The sequence below is a fragment of the Balaenoptera borealis genome (genome assembly GCF_965194805.1).
Source record: "Balaenoptera borealis genome assembly, chromosome: 16".
NCBI lineage: Eukaryota > Metazoa > Chordata > Mammalia > Artiodactyla > Balaenopteridae > Balaenoptera > Balaenoptera borealis.
Window position 1 is genome coordinate 59,466,995 of NC_138872.1, and position 21,314 is coordinate 59,488,308.

General features: G+C 53.6%; 1 protein-coding gene across 3 annotated transcripts in view; it reads right to left on the minus strand.

Moving 5' to 3' along the window:
• Positions 1–21,314, minus strand: part of LOC309613205 (uncharacterized protein) — a 179,109-nt gene that overhangs the window by 24,956 nt on the left and 132,839 nt on the right. For all 3 annotated transcript variants that reach the window (XM_082359761.1, XM_082359759.1, XM_082359760.1), the window contains exons 50-60: positions 18,320–18,486; positions 16,770–16,882; positions 15,635–15,716; positions 12,119–12,256; positions 9,315–9,477; positions 6,964–7,085; positions 6,238–6,378; positions 4,674–4,787; positions 4,439–4,567; positions 3,651–3,812; positions 2,099–2,263 (exon numbers count right to left, since the gene is read on the minus strand). In XM_082359761.1, coding sequence (XP_082215887.1) covers positions 2,099–2,263; positions 3,651–3,812; positions 4,439–4,567; positions 4,674–4,787; positions 6,238–6,378; positions 6,964–7,085; positions 9,315–9,477; positions 12,119–12,256; positions 15,635–15,716; positions 16,770–16,882; positions 18,320–18,486 — 1,496 coding nt within the window. The remainder of the gene's footprint in view (positions 1–2,098; positions 2,264–3,650; positions 3,813–4,438; positions 4,568–4,673; positions 4,788–6,237; positions 6,379–6,963; positions 7,086–9,314; positions 9,478–12,118; positions 12,257–15,634; positions 15,717–16,769; positions 16,883–18,319; positions 18,487–21,314) is intronic.

The following is a 21,314-nucleotide window of genomic DNA, read 5'->3' on the forward strand; positions in this document are numbered from 1 at the left end:
TGTTACCCTCTCTGGGCCTCAGTTTCAAAATCTATAAGATCAGATATAGAATGGTGGTTCTCAAAATTTATCAGGAATCAGAATGTGTGCGTGTGTGTGTGTGTGTGTGTGTGTGTGTGTGTGTAGGGGGTGTGTTATGGGCTTATGTTCCTCAAAAAGATCTGTTGAACTTCTAACCCTTGGTACCTGTAAATGTGATGTTATTTGGAAATAGGTTCTTTGTAGATGAAATAAAATTACGATGACGTCATACTGGATTAGGGTGGGCCCTAAATCCAATAACTGGTGTCCTTATAAGAAAGCCATGTGAAGACAGAGACAGAGATTGGAATAACGCAGCCACAAGCCCAGGAACGCCTGGATTGCTGGCAGCCCCCAGAAGCTGGAAGAGGCAAGGAAGCATTGTTTCCTGGAGCTTCTGGAAGGAGCATGACCCTGCTGACGCCTTGACTTTAGACCTCTAACCTCCAGAGCTGTGAAAGAAGGGATTTCTGTCGTGCTAAACCACTGAGTTGGGGCTAATTTGTTACAGCAGCCCTAGGAATCAAATTCAGGGTGCTCACTAAATATGCAGCTTCCTGAGTGGGTGGGAAGGGTGGAGCCCAGGAATCCTTAGGAGATTTCACAGTGCATGAAGTGATCCTGAGGGGGGGCGTCTGCAGACCACACCTGAGGTGTCCGTCTTAGTCACTGTCACTGAGTGGTGAGCGCCCCAGCAGCCGGGGTGAGTGCCTGACCTCCTGAATCTGTCCCTCTTCTCCACCGGGTTGGTGTAGAGACCAAACAAGGCTGTAGAAAGGCCTCTCTCCACACCACGGACCCCAAAACGGGGCAAGCAGAGAGGGGGTGGGCAAGGGAGAGGCGGTCAGAACCAGCTGCCCACGTGCTCGGGATGGAAGCAGGAGGACCAGCCACTCCCTGACCGCCCACCGCGGGCTGGGCCCCACGGGGCTCACTCCCAGGCCTCCGATTCTGGGGAAGTGAGCCTTGGGGCACCAGGATTACAGGTGCGGGAGTGGCTGGGGGCCTGGCTGGCAAACGGGGAAGCGAGAGCCAGCCTTGGCGAAACTCAGAAAGGAAAACTCTTTTGAAACTGCCACTGCTCCTGGGCTCGGAAACAGGAGCTGAGTGAGCTCCAGACACAGAAATGCCTCATCCAGCTCTGGATGCTGGAAGGAAACTCCCATCTCATGAGCACCTACTGTGTGCACGTGCTGTGCAAACTCTGTTTCTTTTCCTCCCAACAATTCTGCAAAGGACATGGGATTCGTTCCCATTTGACAGAGAAGACTGAGGCTTGAAGAGGGTAAGTCACAAGGTCAAGGTCACCCAGCCAGGGAGACCCAGAGATGGGTGGATGACAGCACTTATGGAGCACCTCCTGTATGCCCGTGCTGTGTGGGTGGAGGGGAGGGGTGCCCAGAACCCCACTGACCACCCTGTGAAATATACCTGATCCCCACTTACAGATGAGGAAATGGGGCTCAAAGAGGTCCCTTCTCAATAGCCCTTGGCCAGGTGGGAGCAGAGCAGGTATTGAACCCAGCTCTGCCCCCTTCTACCTCCCTGGGCTGCTGGGAGGTGGAAGGGGTAGGAGAAGACTCGGCCAATAATAGCTAATAATAATAGCAGCTAATACTTACTTAGTGGCTGCTTTGTATCAGGCACTATTCTAAACAATCTATACATATTAAAATAATTAATCCCTGCAATATTAATGCCATGGGAGGTAGGGTAGGTGCAATGATTATCCGCCACTTTACAGGCGAAGAAACTGAGGCACAGAGGGGAAGTACGTTGCTAGCCAGGAAGAGGTTGGGCTGGGATTCAAACCCAGGCAGTCCAGCCATTGCCTCTCGGTTATAGGAAGGGCTGATGTTGGGGCAGCAGAGGAGCTGCTCAGGGCGGGGGGCCAGGCACAGGGGGTCCCACCTACAGTTAAGCTCAGGTCCCCACTAGGGTGCCAGTCTGCAGTTCTAATACTGGCCACTAGATGGCAGGGCCACCCAGGCAGTGGTGGTCCACTGGGCAGGGAGGGACAGAGGGACATCAGAGTATCCTGCCCATGGGGTGGGCAGCCCCGACCCAGCCACCTTACCTCTAGCTCCCCGGAGAAGTCAGGCATCCGGGGCCTGCTGTGGTTGCGGAGGGTCAGGCTGAGGTGCAGGCTGTGGTCTGGGTCTGGGGCGAGGCCCAGCTGGCATTTGGAGTGTAGCAGGAGCCCACCGCCACCCAAGGTGTGCTCCCCGGAGACCGAGAGGGCCTGGAACGAAAGGGTGGGGTGTCAGTGGTCAGGGAGGTGCAGGAGCACAGCTTCTTCTCCCTATGCTCTGGTCCAGGCTACTATCCCTCACGCCAGGACTGTCACAATAGCCTATCAGGTCTCCCAGCCTCCATTCCTGCCCCAGCCCACAGCCCCTCCTCCACTTGGCAGCCAGACCAAGCTTTGAAAAAATGCAAATCAGACACTGTCCCCCCTGCTCAAAGCCTCTGCCTTCCCACTGCACTTAGAGGAGAAGCCGGTCTCCTTGGCAGGTCCTATGGGTCTGCGTTATCTTCCTAACCTCGCCCTCTTGCTCTCTCTATAAGGGCCACCCTGTGTTCCTCAAACACTCTAAGCATGCTCCTGCCACAGGGCCTTTGCACGGGCAGTTCCTGCTGCAGTTTGCATTCGTCAGCAAGGCCCCCTGCAATCCCCTGTCCACTCTCCCTGCTTCATTCCTTCACAGCATTCACCACACCTGACTGCATATCATGCGTCTTGTCTGTTTTTTCTTCTTCTTCCCACTGGACTGTGAGCTTCAGGAGGGCAGGCACCTGGTCTGTCCCTTTCCCCATCCTTGCCCTTGCACCTAGAACAGCCTGGCACAGGTAAGACCTACAAATGCTTTCTGAATGGATGAACAGATTGGGGGTTGGCAAACTATGGATCATGGGCCAAATCTGGCTCACTGCCTGTTCTTGTAGATAGATTTTTATTGGGAATGGCCATACCCATTCATTTACATGTCATCTATGGTGGCTTTCATGACACAATGCCAGAGTTGCAACAGAGACCATATGGTCTGCAAGACTTAAAATATTTGCCATCTGGCTCCTTACAGAAAAAGTTTGACCCCTGGGATGTGGGGAATGGGAGGATGGATGGATGAATGGATGGAGGGATGGGAGGGAGGGAGGGAGCGAGGGAGGATGGAAGGGAGGATGGGAGGGTGGGTAGATGGATGGATGGATGTTTGGATGGTTGAGAAGATGGGTGGGTGGGTGGAAGGAAGGGTGGAAAGAATGCAGGAAAGACCAATCAACCAGCTAACAAACTCGGGGGAATGTTGGGGAGATAGGGGTCCCAACACCTCCCCCTAACAATGATGACGAAAGCAGCAGCTTTTGTTTACGCGTTGAGCACTCTCCCAGTGTCTCATCTTAAATTTCACAGTCACCCTACATGCTGGAACCAACTGCATCTTCCATCCTTCAGATGAAACACCGGATGTTCAGAGAGGAGAGAACCCTGCCCAGGGTCGCCCAGTGGCATGTGCAGAGCCGTGATGATGGCACCCAGCTCCCTCACTCACACCCCTGACCTGGGCGGGCACCCTCCTCTCTCCTCACCACCAGGGTCCCTGGGCCTTTCCCTGGGACAGACTCACCCTGGGCAGGTGGCAGAGCCCCAGATGCAGGGAATGGCGCAGCCAGTGGGCATAGTCAGTCTCCACGACTCCCTGGAAACTTTGCGTGGTGCAGGAGGCCGTAAGGACGCGCTCCAGTGTGGCCTCTGCACGGATCTTGTCCGGGCGGGACGGCTGGTGCCTCTGGAAGGAGAAGGCACCATGGGATGGGGGTTCGTCCCGGAAGAGAGAGTGCCCATGGCCAGCGGCAGTCAGGAGACCCTCACGAGAGGAGGGCAGGTGCCAGAAATCCCACCATCAGAGCCCTGGTCAGCCCCACAGCAGCCGTTTACACTCCGAGCAGGACTTTTGTTGGGAGACTGAGGGGGGCTGGGCCTAAGGAGACCCAGAAGGGGCAAGGGGACTTCCAGGGCTAGCTGTCCCTGTCTCTCCATAGCCCATCAGGAGCCCCAGGCAGGCAGTGCTGCTGGAGAGACCTTGACCCTGACGCCTCTGGAAACCTGCCCTCCTGACCTCCTCCCACCCCTCCCCAGAAGCCCACTGGCATCACCAGCTCCTTCCCCGTCTGCTCCCCAGGTGCTTGCCTCATGCTGGGCGCCTTGCTTTCCTTACCTCCCAGAGCTCTCACTACACTCCAGTCAGGGAAGGATTACTGCACCCATTTCACAGATGAGAAAACCAAGGTTCACAGTGGAGAAATGAGTTGCCCGGGATCCCCAGCACAACTAGCACTTACACCCAGGACCCTAGGGCCCCAGAGCCGGGCACTTCCTGAAGCAGGTGGGGACCCCCAGCGCCCCAGGCCTCACCTCATACGTCAGGTTCTGCTGCACCCGGCGTCCGTCCCAGGACAGATCGAGCCACTCGCTGAACACGGCTGGGGTCTGTGTTAAGGCCCCACAGGCCCTGAGGGCGCCCAGGCCCCAGGTGTCCCGGAGCTGACGGGGAAGAGGATGGAGGACGTGACTGGGGGGAGGGAGGGCAACACAGGGCCCAGAGTTAGCGAAAGGCCTGTGCCTGATCAGCAGGGCAGCCAGTGCCTACCTGCCCCGGGGAGGTGGCCACGCAACCATCCCAGGAGGTGCTGTGCGCCAAGGACCTGTCGGCCCAGGTGAGCTGCAAAGTCGCAGGCTGCCCTCCATTCCAGGCAAGCTGTACCTGCAAGGAGATGGGGCCAGTGGCGGGCGGAGGGGAGAGATGGGGAGTGGAGACGGTGCCTCCTCTTGCGGCTCGTGTTTGTAAGAGCTTAGAGCCACGCTCGGGCTGGGAGGCCAGAGGCGTTTAGATGGAAAACTCCTCATTCTCAACACCCAGACTCATCATTCCCAAAGGCAGAATGAAATCTGAGTCCCTCCCTGGGGTTTGTGGGGCTGCTGTGGACTGACTCACATCACCCCACAAGTTCATATGTTGAAGCCCTCATCCCCAATGTGACAGCATCAGGAGGGGGGGCCGTTGGGAGGTGATTAGGGTTAGATGAGGTTTGGGGCGGGGGGTGGTGCGTCACGATGGAATTAGTGTCTTTGTAAGAAGGACCCCGGAGAGCTCTCTCCCCGACACGTGAGGACACAGTGAGACGGCTGCAGGCCAGGAAGAGAGCTCTCACCAGGAGCTGACGGTGCTGGCACCTTGATCTTGGACTTCTAGCCTCTAGAAGTGTGAGAAATAAATGCCTGTGGTTTAAGCCACACAGCCTGTACTATTTTGCTATGGCAACCAGAGCCAAGAGAGGGGCCCTGCGTGGTCTGCCCCCTCACCTGACCTCATCTGCCCCCTCATCTGCCCCTGCCCCATCGCTTCCTTGGTTCTGGTCCTAATTGCCTCTGGCTCTTCCTGAAGCACCCAGCCCGTTCCCACCTCGGGGCCTTTTCACTTGCTGTTCCTTCTGCCTGGACTGCGCTGTTTCTCCAGCTTGGCACAGATAGCTCCTCCTCATCCGCGGGTCCTCAGCTGACAAACCACCTCCTCCAGGAAGCCCTCGCTGTGCACCCCATCTAAAGTAGCCCCCCCCAACTCCAATGTTTCTCTCTCTTAGCACCCTCCTTACTTTCTTTATGGTGCTTACCACAGCTCTTAATTTCTTTATTCATTCCTTTGCTTGAGTTTTGGTCTTTTTGCCTGTTTTGCCTGGCACACACTGGCCTACTGTCTTCCATTTCAGAGAAGAAAAAAACCGAGGCTTAGGAAGGTGCTGTGAGCTGCCCAAGGCCTCCCAGTCAGATGCAGAGTCCAGCTGCCCTGCTCAAACCCCTGCAGTGACCGACTAAACAAACGAGCACTTCAGTGATGAATTGGACATGCTTGTAACTGTTTCTCCCACTAAAATGTGAGCTTTATCAATGCAGGGACTGTGTCCGCACCTCAACACTGCCTGGCACACAGTAGGTGCTTAATAAGGTACCGATGAATGAATGAATGAATGAAGGTCCCTTTGGGGTTCCAAGCTTCAGGAATCTGTGATTCCAGAGATGTCCTTGTCTCTGATGAACAAATGGGATCCTCCTCCCCCCACACGTGGTCCCAGATGCCCCACCCGTGGGCTCAGCCACGCAGCTCACCAACCCCCAAGACCCCTACACCCAGGCCCCCTCGGATGCTCCCTGCTCACCTGCCGGCGCTGCCTGCCACCCCTGCTCTCAGCAAGGCCTCTGGCCTCGGCCCGCTGCCAGGAGAGGCTAAAGGGGTGAGCCAGGGCCACGTGGGCGGCCAGCTTGCCCTTCCCCAGCCGAAGAGAGGAGGACAGCACCACCTGGGGAGGGGACAGGCTGAGGGGGAGGGCTCCCCCAGAGAGGCCAAGCCCCTCCCCACCACCCAGTGCAGGCAACCTTCTTCATCAAGGTCACGGGAGTGAGGGCTGCTGGCCCAGCACTGTGGGAGGCCCTCCGGGAGCTTCAGCCCATTTTGCAGAGGAATAAGTTGAGGCTTGGAGAGAAGCAGATGGGGACAAGCATATGACAAAGATGGGACTGGGAGTGACACATGTGGTGGCTGGAGGCATTTCATGGGTTCAAATCCCAGCCCTGCCTTACAGTAGCTCCGTGACTCTGAGCAAGACCCCATGCCTCTCTGAGCTTCAATTTCATCTAGAAATGGGGCTGATGTGCCTGGCACACAAGAGGACTGCAGTATGCGTCAGCCACTGGTCTTCCTGTCCCAGGTGGTGCTGGGACCCAGGTTTCCTCCTCCCACCCAGTGCCCTTCCTATGGTCCCTTGGGGACTGGGGCCCAGCCCTGTTGGCCCTGTAAGGCTCCTCGGGCAGGGCAGGGCCCCAAGTGCCCCACTCAGGCCACAGGGTGGGCTTCCCAGGTATCCTTCCAGCCCCCCGACGCCTACCTGGTCTTTGCCATCCCAGCCCACAACCAGGTCATCGTGGTGGCCGCGTCGCGAATGCTCGGAGGCCAGGCGGAGGCTGCAGTGCCGAGGCAGGGGGAGCGGCAGCGGGTGGGTGAGCTCCACTGGAGGCGGGGACACAGGGAGGGGCGGGAGCATGAGCTGACGACATCGGCTCGAGGCCGAGAGGGTACAGGGGGCCACTTTGGGGCCACACGCTCAGGTAATCTGCACAAAATTCAGAAGCTACACCCTCACTTGGTCCCCATACCACTCAGTATAATCCCTCAGTGTCCCCATGAGAACCCCAAATCTCCACTCCTGCAACGAGGCTTTGTACCTCCTCCATCAAGAGGTGGAATTTGTTTCCCTGGCCCTTGAAACTGGGCTGGCCTTGTGATTTGCTTGTAGAATTTGGTGAAGTTGACACTGGCAAACCCCAGCCTAGGCCTAAAGAGTCCTCAGCTCCCACTGGCTCTCTGGGATCCCTGCCCAGCCACTGTGAGAACAAACCCAGGCTGGCCTGCTGGACAGTGACACCACACAGAGGAGAACCTGAATGTTTCAGTCGAGACTCTCCCAGACCAGCTGACAGGCAGCCAGCCCCCGAACACGTTAGAAAGCTCAGCCAAGATCAGCAGCACCACCTACCCAACTTGGGGCTGACTTTGATGTGTGAGTAAGACCAGAAGAGCTGCCCAGCTGACCCACAGGCCCATGAGCAGTGATAAATGCTTATTACTATAAGTCACTGAGTTTGGGGTCATTTGTTACACAACAATAGCTGACTGATACAGTCTCCTTCTTGTATCACTCTCAGGTCCCTCACACTCATGGTTGCCCAGGCCTCTTTGAATGTCCCACACCTACCTGGCCACACTCACCTGCCCTATGCTCTCATTCCACCTTGGGGTGTGACACAGGTGGTATATGCATAGCTGAGGCCTCACAGCAGACAGTCTCCTTGCCCTAGATTTTCTTCCTTCATCCCTTAAGGCTGAGTCCAGCTGCCCTGACCTCCTGCACCACTTGATCCCATCCTGTGAGGCCACCAACTGGTCCTGCCTTCCTAGACCCCCAGAGCAGGAGTCCACCCAAGACCCCATTGCAGACAACGGCCACCATGCTGCCCTCTGAGCCCTCTGGAAGGGGTGCTGCCTGTCCCCACACAGACTCTGGGGAGCTGTGCCCAGAGACGGTGGCACTAGCTGGTTCTCAAGGCATCATCTGGTCACCAGTCCAGGGAGCACTGACCACATTTGCATGCTACATGCAGAGCCACACCCCTCCTTCCCTCCACCCCTGACCTGCTGGCTCCTATGCTCTGTAACCACATGGCAGGGCCCACGGACTGCTCAGCCCACCCATGGGCCCCCGAGCGTGCACACGCTCACACATGCACACAAGGGCATGCACGTACCGCCTTGGCATGCTGAGGATCTTCTCATTTCCTCTGCCTTGCAGGGCACATGTGTGGCAACCGTGACCATGGGGAACTCCACTGGGCCACTCAGCAAGCCGTGCCCCCGGGGCCAGGGTCTGCACCGTGTCTCCCGCTTGGCAGGCCAGCAGGTCGGCTCTGCTCTGCGTAAGGGGGCTCCTCAAACACTAACTGACAGTCTGTGTGTCTGCACAGCCCCTTGGGGACGGGGCTATTTCCTGGAGGGCCTCAGGGGTCACGGGTGCCACTGTTGGGGGTGCACTCACCTCCCCTGCCAACCTTCAGTCTGTCAGCCTCAGCTCTGAAGCCTCTCAGGGATGCTCAGAGTTGGCACACCTTCCACGCCCTGGCCCCACTCTCCTGTCTTAACACACTCGGGTAAAACCCCAACTCCTTGTCCGGGCCTGGGATCCTGTGTCACCCGGCTCCCCTGACCTCTCCCACCTCATCTCCCCGCTGCTCCTCCCTTCAGTCCACTCCAGCCACACTGCCCTTGCTGCTGTTACTCCAGCCACAAAGCTTGTTCCCACCCCAGGGCCTTTGCACCTGCTGTTCCTTCTGCCTGCAATGATCTCCCCAGAGCTTCGCCTTCTTGTCACTCGGGGCTCAGCTTAAACATCACCTCCTGAGACAGGCCTTCCCCAACCACCCCACCTGGAGGAGCTCCAGGCCCCCAAACCAAGCCCTGCTTGTTTTCTCAGCCCTTCTCTCTCGGAGACACCCTGACGTTATGTTGTTCAGTATGTGTCCCTGCTCACAGCCTGCCTCCCTGAGGGCGGGGACCTGGGCCATCTTATTTCCCAGTGGATCCCCAGCACCTGGAACAGCACCTGGGATAAGCAGGTGCTCAATGATGGTGCTCTGAGTGAGTGGGTGAACGGGCCACCCCTGCTGCAGCCGCTGGGAGACTCACCCTGCAGGTTGAGGGTCCTGGTGGGCTTGAGGAAGGGCCCGGAGAGGCTCCCGTTGATGGCCATCTCCTGGCCGTCCCACAGCACCATGTGGTGCAGGACACGGGTGCCACGGGCTTGCTCGTATGAGGTCTGCAGGACCAGCACCCCAGGAAGGGTGTGGAGCTGGAAGAGAAAGATGGAGTTGCGTCACAGGGGAACCTGGCCCATGTTCCTGCTGAGGATAGGAAAGGAGAGAAGCTTTCAGAAGAAGAAACATAAGAAACAAAGTTCTAACAGTTTACTGGGCTGGGCAGATAATGTAAGGGAGGGGAGTGATGGGGTGGAAGGGGTGTAACATAGGAGACTGACGCCCCCTGTAAAGAGGACAGCCGCCTCTCAGCTCCACTTCCAAGCTGTGTGGCCTTGGGCCAGTTTCCCAACCTCTCTGGGCCTCATTTCCTTGCATATAAAATGGGGTAAGAATAACAGTGCCAACTTCAGTGATATAATGGCTGTGAAGTGCTCAGCCCAGGGCTGGACCCATGGACAATGCCATGTAGGGCTGCTGCAGTTGGTAGTAGGATTTCTCAAACATTTAGTGAGCAGGTATTATGTCCTTGACCCAGTGCTGGGGGTTGGGGTACAAAGATAACCAAGACTGGCCCTGGCCCTTCAGGGGCTCCAGGCTGGTGGGGAGACAGTCACAGAGACAGAAAATGGTGGGACAAGGTGACAAGAGTAGCCACAAAAGATATTCAAGGGACAAAGGAACACAAAGAAAATAAGTGGACAAAGCAGGGAAGGGCATTCTAGGCAGAAGGAACAGCCTGTGCAAAGGCTCAGCAAGGAGCACTCTCCCTGCTGGTGGGTGCCACAGGAGGGGACTTTTGGTGGGACGAGGGGAATTAACTCTTAAATGTCTCTAGAGCCCATCACTACTGCCCCCACCTCGGTCCAAGACATCATCATTCTGGCCCTGCTCACTGGCTTCTTCACTGTTGTCTCTGCTGCCCCCTGTAGGTCCCTCCCCACACAGCAGCCAGAGGAATCTGAAAGCATCCCTTGGATAGTGTCCTCAAAAGGCGTCCAATTTCAGAGGAATAAAATCCAAACTCCTCCCTCCCTGTGGCCTGACATGCCCTGCATGATTGGATTCCCACTACTGCCCACCATTTCCCCCTCACTTACTCTGCTCCAGCCCAGTGGCCATTCCTCAAATATGCCAAATTCATTCCTGCCCAGGCCCTTTGCATGTCTTGTTCCCTCTGCCTAGAATGCTCTTTCACTAGATTTTCTTTTCTTCTTTTTTTAAACATCTTTATTGGAGTATAATTGCTTTACAATGTTGTGTTAGTTTCTGCTGTATAACAAAGTGAACCAGCTATATACATACATATATCCCCATATCCCCTCCCTCTTGTGTCTCCCTCCCACCCTCCCTCTCCCACCCTCCCCATCCCACCCCTCTAGGTGATCACAAAGCACCGAGCTGATCTCCCTGTGCTATGCGGCTGCTTCCCACTATCTATTTTACATTTGGTAGTGTATATATGTCAGTGCTACTCCTCTCACTTAGTCCCAGCTTACCCTTCCCCCTCCCAGTGTCCTCAAGTCCATTCTCTACGTCTGCGTCTTTATTCCTGTCCTGCCCCTAGGTTCATCAGAACCATTTTTTTTTTAGATTCCATGTATACGTGTTAGCATACGGTATTTGTTTTCCTCTTTCTGACTTACTTCACTCTGTATGACAGACTCTAGGTCCATCTACCTCACTACAAATAACTCAATTTCGTTTCTTTTTATGGCTGAGTAATATTCCATTGTATATACGTGCCACATCTTCTTTATCCATTCATCTGTTGATGGACACTTAGGTTGCTTCCATGTCCTAGCTATTGTAAATAGTGCTGCAATGAACACTGTGGTACATGACACTTTTTGAATTATGGTTTTCTCAGGGTATATGCCCAGGAGTGGGATTGCTGGGTCATATGGGAGTTCTATTTTTAGTTTTTTAAGGAACCTCCATACTGTTCTCCATAGTGGCTGTATCAATTTACATTCCCACCAACAGTGCAAGAGGGTTCCCTTTTCTCCACACCCTCTCCAGCATTTATTGTTTGTAGACTTTCTGATGATGGCCATTCTGACTGGTGTGAGGTGATACCTCATTGTAGTTTTGATTTGCATTTCTCTAATGATTAGTGATGTTGAGCATCCTTTCATGTGTTTGTTGGCAATCTGTATATCTTCTTTTCACCAGATTTCCACATGGCTGATATTTGCTTGTCATCTCCGGCTAGCTCAAATGTCATCTCCTTAGTGGGGCCTTTCCTGGCCACCTAAATAGCTCCCCAGTAATTCCCACTCATTTCACCCCATTTTGTTTTTTCTGTAGTATGTATCATCATCTGGTATATTTTCTTATTTGATTTTTTTTTGTTGGTCAATCTCCCCACTAGACTGTACACTTGATGAGAGGAAGGACGCATCAATCCTGTTCTAGGCAACATCCCCAGTTTCTGGAATAGTGTCTGGTCTGGCACCTAGTAGATGCTCAATAAATAATGCAGAAGGAAGGAAGGAAGGGAGGAAGGAAGGAAGGGAGGGAGGGAGGGAGGGAGGGAGGGAGGGTGGGAGGGAGGGAGGATGGATGGATGGATACAGAGGCCAGCTGAGAATCCATTCCAGCAAATTTTGCCCACATCACGGCTCTGCCTGCGTTGGATCCTCCCAGGAACCAGGACAATTCCTCTTTTCTCAAAGGGCTGCCCCCGGAGCCTCCCAGCCTGCCCCAGCCCTGGCTCTGGCCTCCTGCACGCACCTGGGGGAAGGTCTGTTCCAGCGTGACGATGTTGGTGAGACTGTCCTTAGCAGCCACCAGCCTGGAGCCCACGTGGAAATGATGCTCCTCCACCGTCAAGGCAAAGGTGCTCTCGGCTCCACCCTCAGGGTATCGCAGCTGGGCCAGAAGAAAAGCAAGTCAGATCTCCTCATCCAAGTCTCTGACGGAACACTGAGGAAGATGCTGGCTCCACGCTGAGCAAGCTCCGCCTCCCAAAGCCCCGGGCCCGAAAGACGCCCAGCTCCCTGGATGGGACCAACTCTGATGACATGAGGGTCCTGAACCTCAGATTAGACCACCAGGTGTGGCCATGACAACAATCTCCCCATGCCCTTCATGCTGTAACACTGACTTGTAGATAGCTACCAGCCTGGGGCGGGCAGGCAAGAATTCTAGTTGTATTACCATTGTGAACAGCAGGGGGCAGTCTACTGCAGAGGACGACACACAAGCACTGCATTAAACAGACCAGGCCCCAGTTCAGGCTCTAGCAGGTATGGGATAAATGACCTCTAGCTAGTTCCATAACCACCTTCACTTTCTTATCAGATAAATTGGGATAATGATACCTACTTTATTAATGGGTTGGTATGAAAACTATATGAAATAATGTGCTAACTTCCAGGCTGGCTGAATAGCAGAATCACTTAGGGCACCTGCCAAAAATATAGATTCTGGGCCCCCACCCAAGACCTGTAAAAACAGAGCCTCTGGAAACTGGGTCAAGAACTGGTATTCTTAAGAGCTCTCCAGAAGCATCATTAATTTAGTGATGCCCCTGTCAAAAATGTTCAACCTGAATCATGTCTCACACAAACAATCTGACAAATTCAAATGGGGGATTTTTGCAAAACAACTGCCTGAACACTGCAAAATCGTCAATGCGGGAGTTCTTTTAAAAACTTAACTATAGCGTATTTACAATATTGTGTTAGTTTCAGGTATACAGCTTCAGATTCTTTTCCATTATAGGTTATTACAAGATACTGAATACAGTTCCCTGTGCTATACAGTAAATCCTTGTTGTTCAATGCAGGAGTTCTCCTTTAATGTGGTTAATGACAATGAAATGCTTAGGGGGATATCACTTTCGGCTGATATCAGCTGATATCAATATCAGCAATTTACTTTGAAATGCATCAAAAATTAGGAAGGATGGAGAACTATGTGATACAGTAGAGCAAAATATGAATGAAAAAAATCTAGGTGATGGATACGTAGGTGTTCACTATAAAATTGTTTTAATTTTTCAGTGTCTGAAAAGTGTAATAATAAAATATAGGCGGTGGGAAGAGAATTTCTAGATCAGGGGTCAGTCTTTGGGCCAAATTTGGCCCACAGCCTGATTTTGTAAATAAAGTTTTATTGGAACACGACAATGCCCATTTTATTTACATATTGTCTATTGCTGCTCTTTTGTTACAATAGTAGTAGATGCAACAAAGAGGGTATTGGGTGTAAAGGCTAAAATATTTATTATCTGGCCCTTTACAGTAAAAGTTTACAGACCTCTGTTCTAGATTAAGAAACTAAAGAGATTTCAGATTAAGAAACTGAATTTCTAGATTAAGAAACTGAATACCCTGGATGATCCTGAACTGCATTCTGGATTTAAAACAAACAAAACAAAACCGCTCGAAAGAACGTTATTGCAAAAGAATGATTGCGACACTGGGAAATTTTATGATGAACCATATATTTGATAATGGTTTTATGTCACATGTTAAATTTCCTGAATTTTGTAATTCTGTTGTGTTATACAAGAAAATACCCTTGTTATTGGAAATACTTGCTGCAGTATTTAGGAGTAAAGAGATGCCTCCAGAAACAACTCAATATTAACTCACAATAATACAGAAAATACGTGTACGAATATACAAATGTATATAACATATGTAAGTATAAATAGAAAGGTGTGGTAAGATATTAACACTTGGTGATATAAGATAAATACCAGAGATGTATGTACAACAGGATGACTACAGTTAACCCTGCTGGATGGTATATTTGAAAGTGGTTAAGAGAAGAGAAAGGTACAAATGAACCAATTTACAAAACAGAAACAGTCACAGATGCAGAAAACAAACTTATGATTACCAAGGAGGAAAGGGGGGGAGGGATAAATTGGGAGATTGGGATTGATATATACACATATATAAAATAGATAACTAATAAGGACCTACTGTATAGCACAGGGAACTCTACTCAATGCTCTGTAATGACCTACATGGGAACAGAATCTAAAAAAAAGTGGATATATGTATATGTACAACTGATTCACTTTGCTATACAGCCGAAAGTAACACAGCATTGTAAATCAACTATACTCCAATAAAAATTAATTTAAAAAAAAAGAGAGGAGATTCTAAGAGTTCTCATCACAAGGAAATAAATTATTTTTCCTTTTCTTTTTCTGTATCTCTATGAGATGAGGACGTTAACTAAACTTACCGTAGTCATTTCACAATAGATGTAAGTCAGATGAGTATGCTGTACATGTTAAAGTTATACAGTGCTGTATGTCAATTACATCTCAATAAAACTGGGGAAAAAACCGATTGGTAAATGTCCACTGTCCTACAATAACTTTTCTATAGGTTGGAAATTATTCAAAATAAAGATTAGGGGGAAACTAAGAGGTTCCCCGAATGATGGTGCAGTGAAATCTGGGGAGCACTGAGATTCTGTGCGATGTGCGGGTACAGGGCCTGGCACACAGTAGGTGCTCTATAAACAAAGGCAGCCTGGCCCAGGGCAGGGAGGGCTTTTAACAAAACTGGGTGGCTGGTGGGATAATGAAGTGATCAGTTGGTGATTGTAATCACTCACTCATTTACACATCCTGTCATTCATTCATTCATTCCTTTCATTCATTCACTACACGCACCTACTATGTGCTGGGCCCTGTGCCAGGTGCTGGGCATACCCTCCAGGATCTCCTGATTTGGGGAAGAGGGGCAGACAGAAATAAACAATGGCAGACGGAGGGAGAGGGAATCATGGGTCTCATGGGTCCTCCTGTCTTCCCCCAGGACCTCCAGATGCTACACACAGGGCAGATGCATGAGTGCGGGAGATCCTGGGGGTTCCAGGTAAAAATGGGATTTGTGGACACAGGGCACGAAGACACGCAAAGACCCGTGGGAAAGCAGACGGGACACCTGGGAGGTGATGCTGGCTCAGCTCAAAGGCCGCGTCATCTGATCCAGCGACCGGGAGCGTGCCAGGCCGGGTGAGGCGGCGCCAGGCACCAGGCGGGCAAGCCTCTCCTGGCTCCTAAGGGTCTCGTGGGCCCAGCTGGGGGCCGCAGGGGCTAGCCCAGGAATGTAAACCTGGGCCTGTTTGGGAAAGCTGGAGCCAGGGGTTTCCGAGAGTCGCCCACGGGGGCCTGTGCAGCCGGCAGACAGATGTGGATGTGTTAACACTCCCCATACCCGCCTCGGGCAGGGCATCTGGAACCAGTTAGGAGCTCAGGGGAGGCCGGGACACAGTTACCTTGGCTGAGGCTGAGGCTCTGCTGGGGCAGCAGCCTAGGAGGATGGGGAGGTGATGCCGGCCTGAGAGCCGCAGCTCCTTGCTGGAAAGAAAGAGGATGTGAGAGGCCTGGCTTGAGGGCACCCTGTCCGGGCCTCCAGGGCCGGGTCAGGACCAAGCCAACCTCCCCAGCAGAGGGGTGGAGACGCAGGAACACAGCAGCAGAATAGCTGATAAAGGGCTATTCACACGCCCCGAGGCCTGAGGGCCATGGGGTGTAATGGTCGGGGCTGCAGCCTGCCCCCAGGCGACCTGAGTTTGAATCCCAGCTTGGCCTCTGCCTGGTCCTGAGCAGGGACATTGGGCAAGTCCCTCAGTTTCCCCTTCAGCCCAGGGGCTGGGTGGTACCGGGCGGCACGTCTTCTGCAGGTGCACCGATGGGCCCCCTCGGGCTTGGCCAGTGGAGCCTCAGCAGAGTGGACGGTGGGATTTAAACCCGGGTTCCCTCCCAGCAGCCCTGTGCACACAGCACCCCTTCCCTGCCTCTTCAGGCTGCGGTGTTCATGGCTCCCCACTGCTGCCAGCCCTGGGGGCTGCCCTGGCCTGGTGGTGCCTCTACACCAGGGTGTCTCAACCTCAGCACAGCTGACACCTTGGGCCACACGATTCACTGTTGTGGGCTGACCTGTGCGTTATAGGAGTCTGGCAGCACCTCCGGCCCCCGCCCACTAGGAGCCAGTAGCACCCCATGCAGAGTCGTAACCACCAGACATTTCCCCAGACATTGCCAAACACTCCTGGGTGGGCACACTCGCCCCCAGGTGAGAACCACTGGCCGCCTGACTTCATCTGATTGTAAGACCCCCGACCCCGGCACCCAGTAGGTCCCTGGATTAAAGAGCCGTAATAGTTACTAATATGTACTCGAGGCCTGGGATGCATTTAGTTTGTGAGACCAAGAACTCCTCATCTATGTCCTGCCCCCAGAGGTCAAAGATATTTTATTAGCTGTGTGACCTTGGGTAAGTCACTTGGCCTCTCTGAGCCTCCCTTGTCACACCTGTGCAGTGGGGCTGTAGGTCAGGAGTGCTCAGCTGTGGTCTCCCTCACCCATTCCTCTCCTCTCAGGGCCCCCAGAGTGTAGAGAACCCCTCACCTGAGCGCCCGGTTCTGGCCACGGACGTTGAAGACCAGGCAGGCTTGAGAATCACAGGTCAGCTGCAGGGAAGAACTCATCTCCTCCTCTGCCCAGAGCTCCCAGAACATGAGCTGAAGAGGGATGGTGGGGGGGGGGAGCAGGCTGTGAGGTGTGGGGAGGGTAGGGGGCTGAGGACCCTCACAGGCCAGGCCATGCTCCACAGCCCCAGCATGTCCCTGTCCCCCCAGCCTGGCGTGGCAGACGCCCATCAGGCCTGGCCCCATCTAACAACCTCTTGGACGGTGAGGACCCTTGGGCAGGGCCTGGACCGGCTCCCTCACTGCAGCCCAGGTTGCCTACTGTGGGCCCCCAGTGCAGACCTGCGCCCCTGACGTCGGCAAAGAATGACCTCCCCACGGGTCTCGCATCACCCGTTCCTGAGGCCAGTAAAAGGGGATTCAGATGAAGTCAGGGGAGAAGGGAGCTCGGGCTGCTCCGCTGTGGGTTACAGTGACGCAGACCCTCTGCGTGAAGAGTGACATCTTGGCCCTCCAGGATTCCTCCCATGGCAGAGTGGAGTGAGGGGCAGGGGGATTGCTGGATAATCCAAAACAGGAGGTTGGAAAAGAGGCTTTGATGCATGCGCTCTGTGACTCATGGGGGAGTGGGAGGGCCCAGCCAAGCAAGGTGAGTTCACACCAAACGACAGTGGCTGGGACATGGCCCCATGCAGTGGGGCCACAGCACATTTCCTTTCTCAGAGGTTGTTGGCGAGGAGCATCTCAGGGAAGGGCCCCGTACCAAGCCTGAGTCCCTACTTTGATGTCTACTTGTTATGTGACCTTGGGCAGGTCACCTAGGCGCTCATGTGTGACCCAGAGATGATGATGATGATTACAGTTACCACCATCACCACCACCACCAGAGCAGCAAAAGCTTCTAAAGCATCTGCTCCGGCCACACACCGTCCCAGGTGCATTACTGGTATTCCTGACTCCATCCTCACAACCCCCACATTATCGATACAATTATTATCCCCATTTCACAGATGAGGAGATGGAGGGCACAGAGAGGCTAAGGAATTTGCCCAAGGCCACACAGCCAGCAAATGGCAGAGCTGGGACTGACCTCCGGAGACGGCATTCCGTAACAACTGTGCCGCTCTGCCTCTCGCTGGGGTGTCAGGAGATGAGTCAATGCATATAAAACCCTTAGACTGGTGCCGAGCACGCAGTAGGCGCTCTACAAATGGAAGCTGAGCTTTGATTTTGATTAAAAAGTGGAAGGGCGGAAAGGACACAGCACCAGGTACTGGAACACAGAGATGCAGGGGGCCAGTCCACACCAGCCCCACAGCTGGGAATACAGAGGTCACTCAGTAGACACTGGTTACAATTATTACTATTATTAATAAAGCCTTTACAAACTGTAAAGTGCTGGAGAGACACAAGGCAAGAGCATCCCGGTCAATCGTGCACACAGTGGTCCTCTGCTCCCGGGAACAGGATGGGAGTTGAGAGAATTAGGAGGGAGCCTGCCCCTGCCCAGGCTGGCCACCCACTCCTCACCTGGCTGGCGAAGGGCAGGCCCAGCCTCCGGAGAGCGGGCACCGTGTGGCTGACATTCACCACCAGCTCCAGAGGGCCGTTCATCGGCCAGGCCACCAGGGCTGCCACGTCCACGCTGATCCCACCATCCCCACCTCGGAGGACCACATGGGCCTGGGTCTGGGTCTCTAAAGGCAGAGAATGGCAAAGGCTGCTAGGGACTGGGGTTCACCTCCCTTCCCAGTTTAGGGTCGCACCCTGAGGATACCAGCGGGATTGACCCTGGGCAAGTCTTTCACCTCTCTGAGTCCCAGTGACTTCATCTGTCATGAGGCGTCCCCCAGTCTTGGCCTGGCCAGCTCCTCTCATTGGAGTCGCTGCTGATAGGACAACTCCTCCAAGGAGCCTTCCATGACTGCCCATCTAAAGTACCTCCCAGCCCTTCCTGCTCCCACCCCTGCCAGAAGGTCAGCTCCATGACGGGAGGGCCTTTAGTCTGTTTCATTCCCTGCTATAACCCCAGCACTTAGCACAGCCCCAGCCAGACACATCACAGGTGTCCAGTACTTGTTGAGGGAATGAACAAACCAATGATGCTTCTCTTCAGGGTTAATCAAATATCAAATCAATATCAAATAATACTGACCTGCAGCTTGCCTGGCCCAGGCTGGAGGGTCTGTGTCCCCTCCCATCCCACGGGGGCATCTCTTCCAGTCCCCTGCCTCTCAGCTGGGCTGCCCCTCATCTTCGCAGCAGGTAAAAACTCCCCAGAAAAGGAGAGTCCAGGATCTGGCCCAGCCCCATCACCTGCCACTTGGGCCCAGCAGGGTGGGTGGCCCTCTCTGGCAGACACAGACAAGCCTGGCAGCTCTGAGCCTCAATCTTCTCACCTATAAGGTGGGCACAGCCCACCCACCTGGAGGGACATTGCCAAGATCAACTGAGATACCACATCTGCGAACACCTGTGCGTGGGGCACATAGTAGGTCTCAGGAAGGGGTCGTTGCCTTCCTTCATTATGCAATGTTCAACCACGTGCACCTACTATGTGTGTGTGGGGGCATGAGGAGCGAGGGGACACACATTGAAGGGGACCAAGTCCTCTTGCCCGGGGAGGTTCCAGATTGTGGGAAGTCACCAAGAATGTTGATGCCCGGCAGAAAACGCCCCCCGAGGGACTGAGACGGCAGTGGGTAGGGGGTGAGAGGTCACCCTGGCTGGAGGCCAGCACACCAGGCCTCCTGGCCCCGGGGAACTAGAGTGTGGAAATTATCCCTGGGACGACTGTCCTATTACTTTCCCCCCACACCCCCTACAGACCCTTCCTCAGAGCAGTCTGTGAGGTCAGCGCACACTGAGACAGTCCCCTGTCTGATCCAGGCCCCCGCTCACCCCACAGGATGCTGAGAGCCGAGGATGGAAGAGTTTGAGACCAGAAGAAGATGACCCAAGGGACTTGGGGACACACAGGGATCCTGATCTCCGCAATCTACACAGGGGTCAGAGGGTGGCTCTGGAGTCATACTGCCTGGATTCATCATTAACCAGCTGTGTGGCCTGGAACAAGTGACCCAACCTCTCTGCACTTCTGTTCCTCCCTTGAAGAATGGGGATGGTGTTACTAACCCCTCTCTCATACGTTCACACATTCACTCAACAGATGATTAATTGAACACCTACTATCTGCCACTCTGCAAACAAAGATCATCCCTGTCCTTGTGGAGTGTACATTCTACTGTGGGGTGAGTGGAAGACAGGCAATGAGAAATAAAGATATTTAAAAAGTAAGTTAGGGGCTTCCCTGGTGGTGCAGTGGTTGAGAATCCGCCTGCCAATGCAGGGCACACGGGTTCGAGCCCTGGTCTGGGAAGATCCCACATGCCGCGGAGCAGCTAGACCCGTGAGCCACAACTACTGAGCCTGCGCGTCTGGAACCTGTGCTCCGCAACAAGAGAGTCCGCGACAGTGAGAGGCCCGCGCACCGCGATGAAGAGTGGCCCCCGCTCGCCGCAACTAGAGAAAGCCCTCGCACAGAAACGAAGACCCAACACAGCCAAAAATAAATAAATAAATAAATACATACATAAATAAAATAAGTAAGCCACGGGGATGTGATATACAGCATAAGGAATATGGTCAATAAAAAAAAAGTAAGTTACACAGTATGTTAGAATGACAAAGCCAGGGAGAGGGATGGGGAGAGCTGGAGAGAGGTGGGGGTGCAAATAAATACGGGGAGCAGGCAAGGCTTCACTGAGGAGACGACATGTGAGAAATACCCAAAGGAGGTGAGAGAGTGACTGTGGAGAAGAGCATTCCAGGCAGAGGGAACAGCCTGTACAAAGGCCCCGAGGCAGGAGCAAGCCTCATGCGTTGGAGGAATATCAAGGAGTGGAATGAGCAGGGGCCAGGAGAGAGGTTGTAGAGGTTAGGGTGTGGATCCTGAGGGCCCAAAGGCCCCACTAGGGGCTTCAACTTTCCCTTGGTGTGCATGGCATGGTTGAGCAGATTCCCTTAGCTCCTGTGTATTGAGGACTTGCCTGGTATGTATGCAGTAAGCACTCAATCAATGGTGGCTCTTATTACTGTCATCTTCCCTTCCTCCTCCAATATGGGTTAAACTGTTTCCCCCTAAAAATTATGTTGAAGTCCTAAGTCCCTGACCTGTGAATGTGACCTTATTTGGAAATAGGGTCTTTGCAGAGGTAATCAAGCCAAGATGAGGTGCTAGATTAGGATGGGCCCTAATCCGATGACTGGCATCCTCATAGAAAGAAGAGAAGAGGCAGAGACACAGGGGCAGAGATTGCAGTGACGCAGCCACGAGCCCAGGCACACCTGGGGCCACCAGGAGCTGGAAGAGGCAAGGAAGGATTTTCCCCTGAAGACTTTGGAAGGAGCATGGCCCTGACACCTGATTTCTGACTTCCGGCCTCCAGAACTGCGGGAGAATAAACTTCTGTTGTTTTAAGCCACCCAGTTTATGGTACGTTGCTTTGGCAGCCCTGGGAAGTGA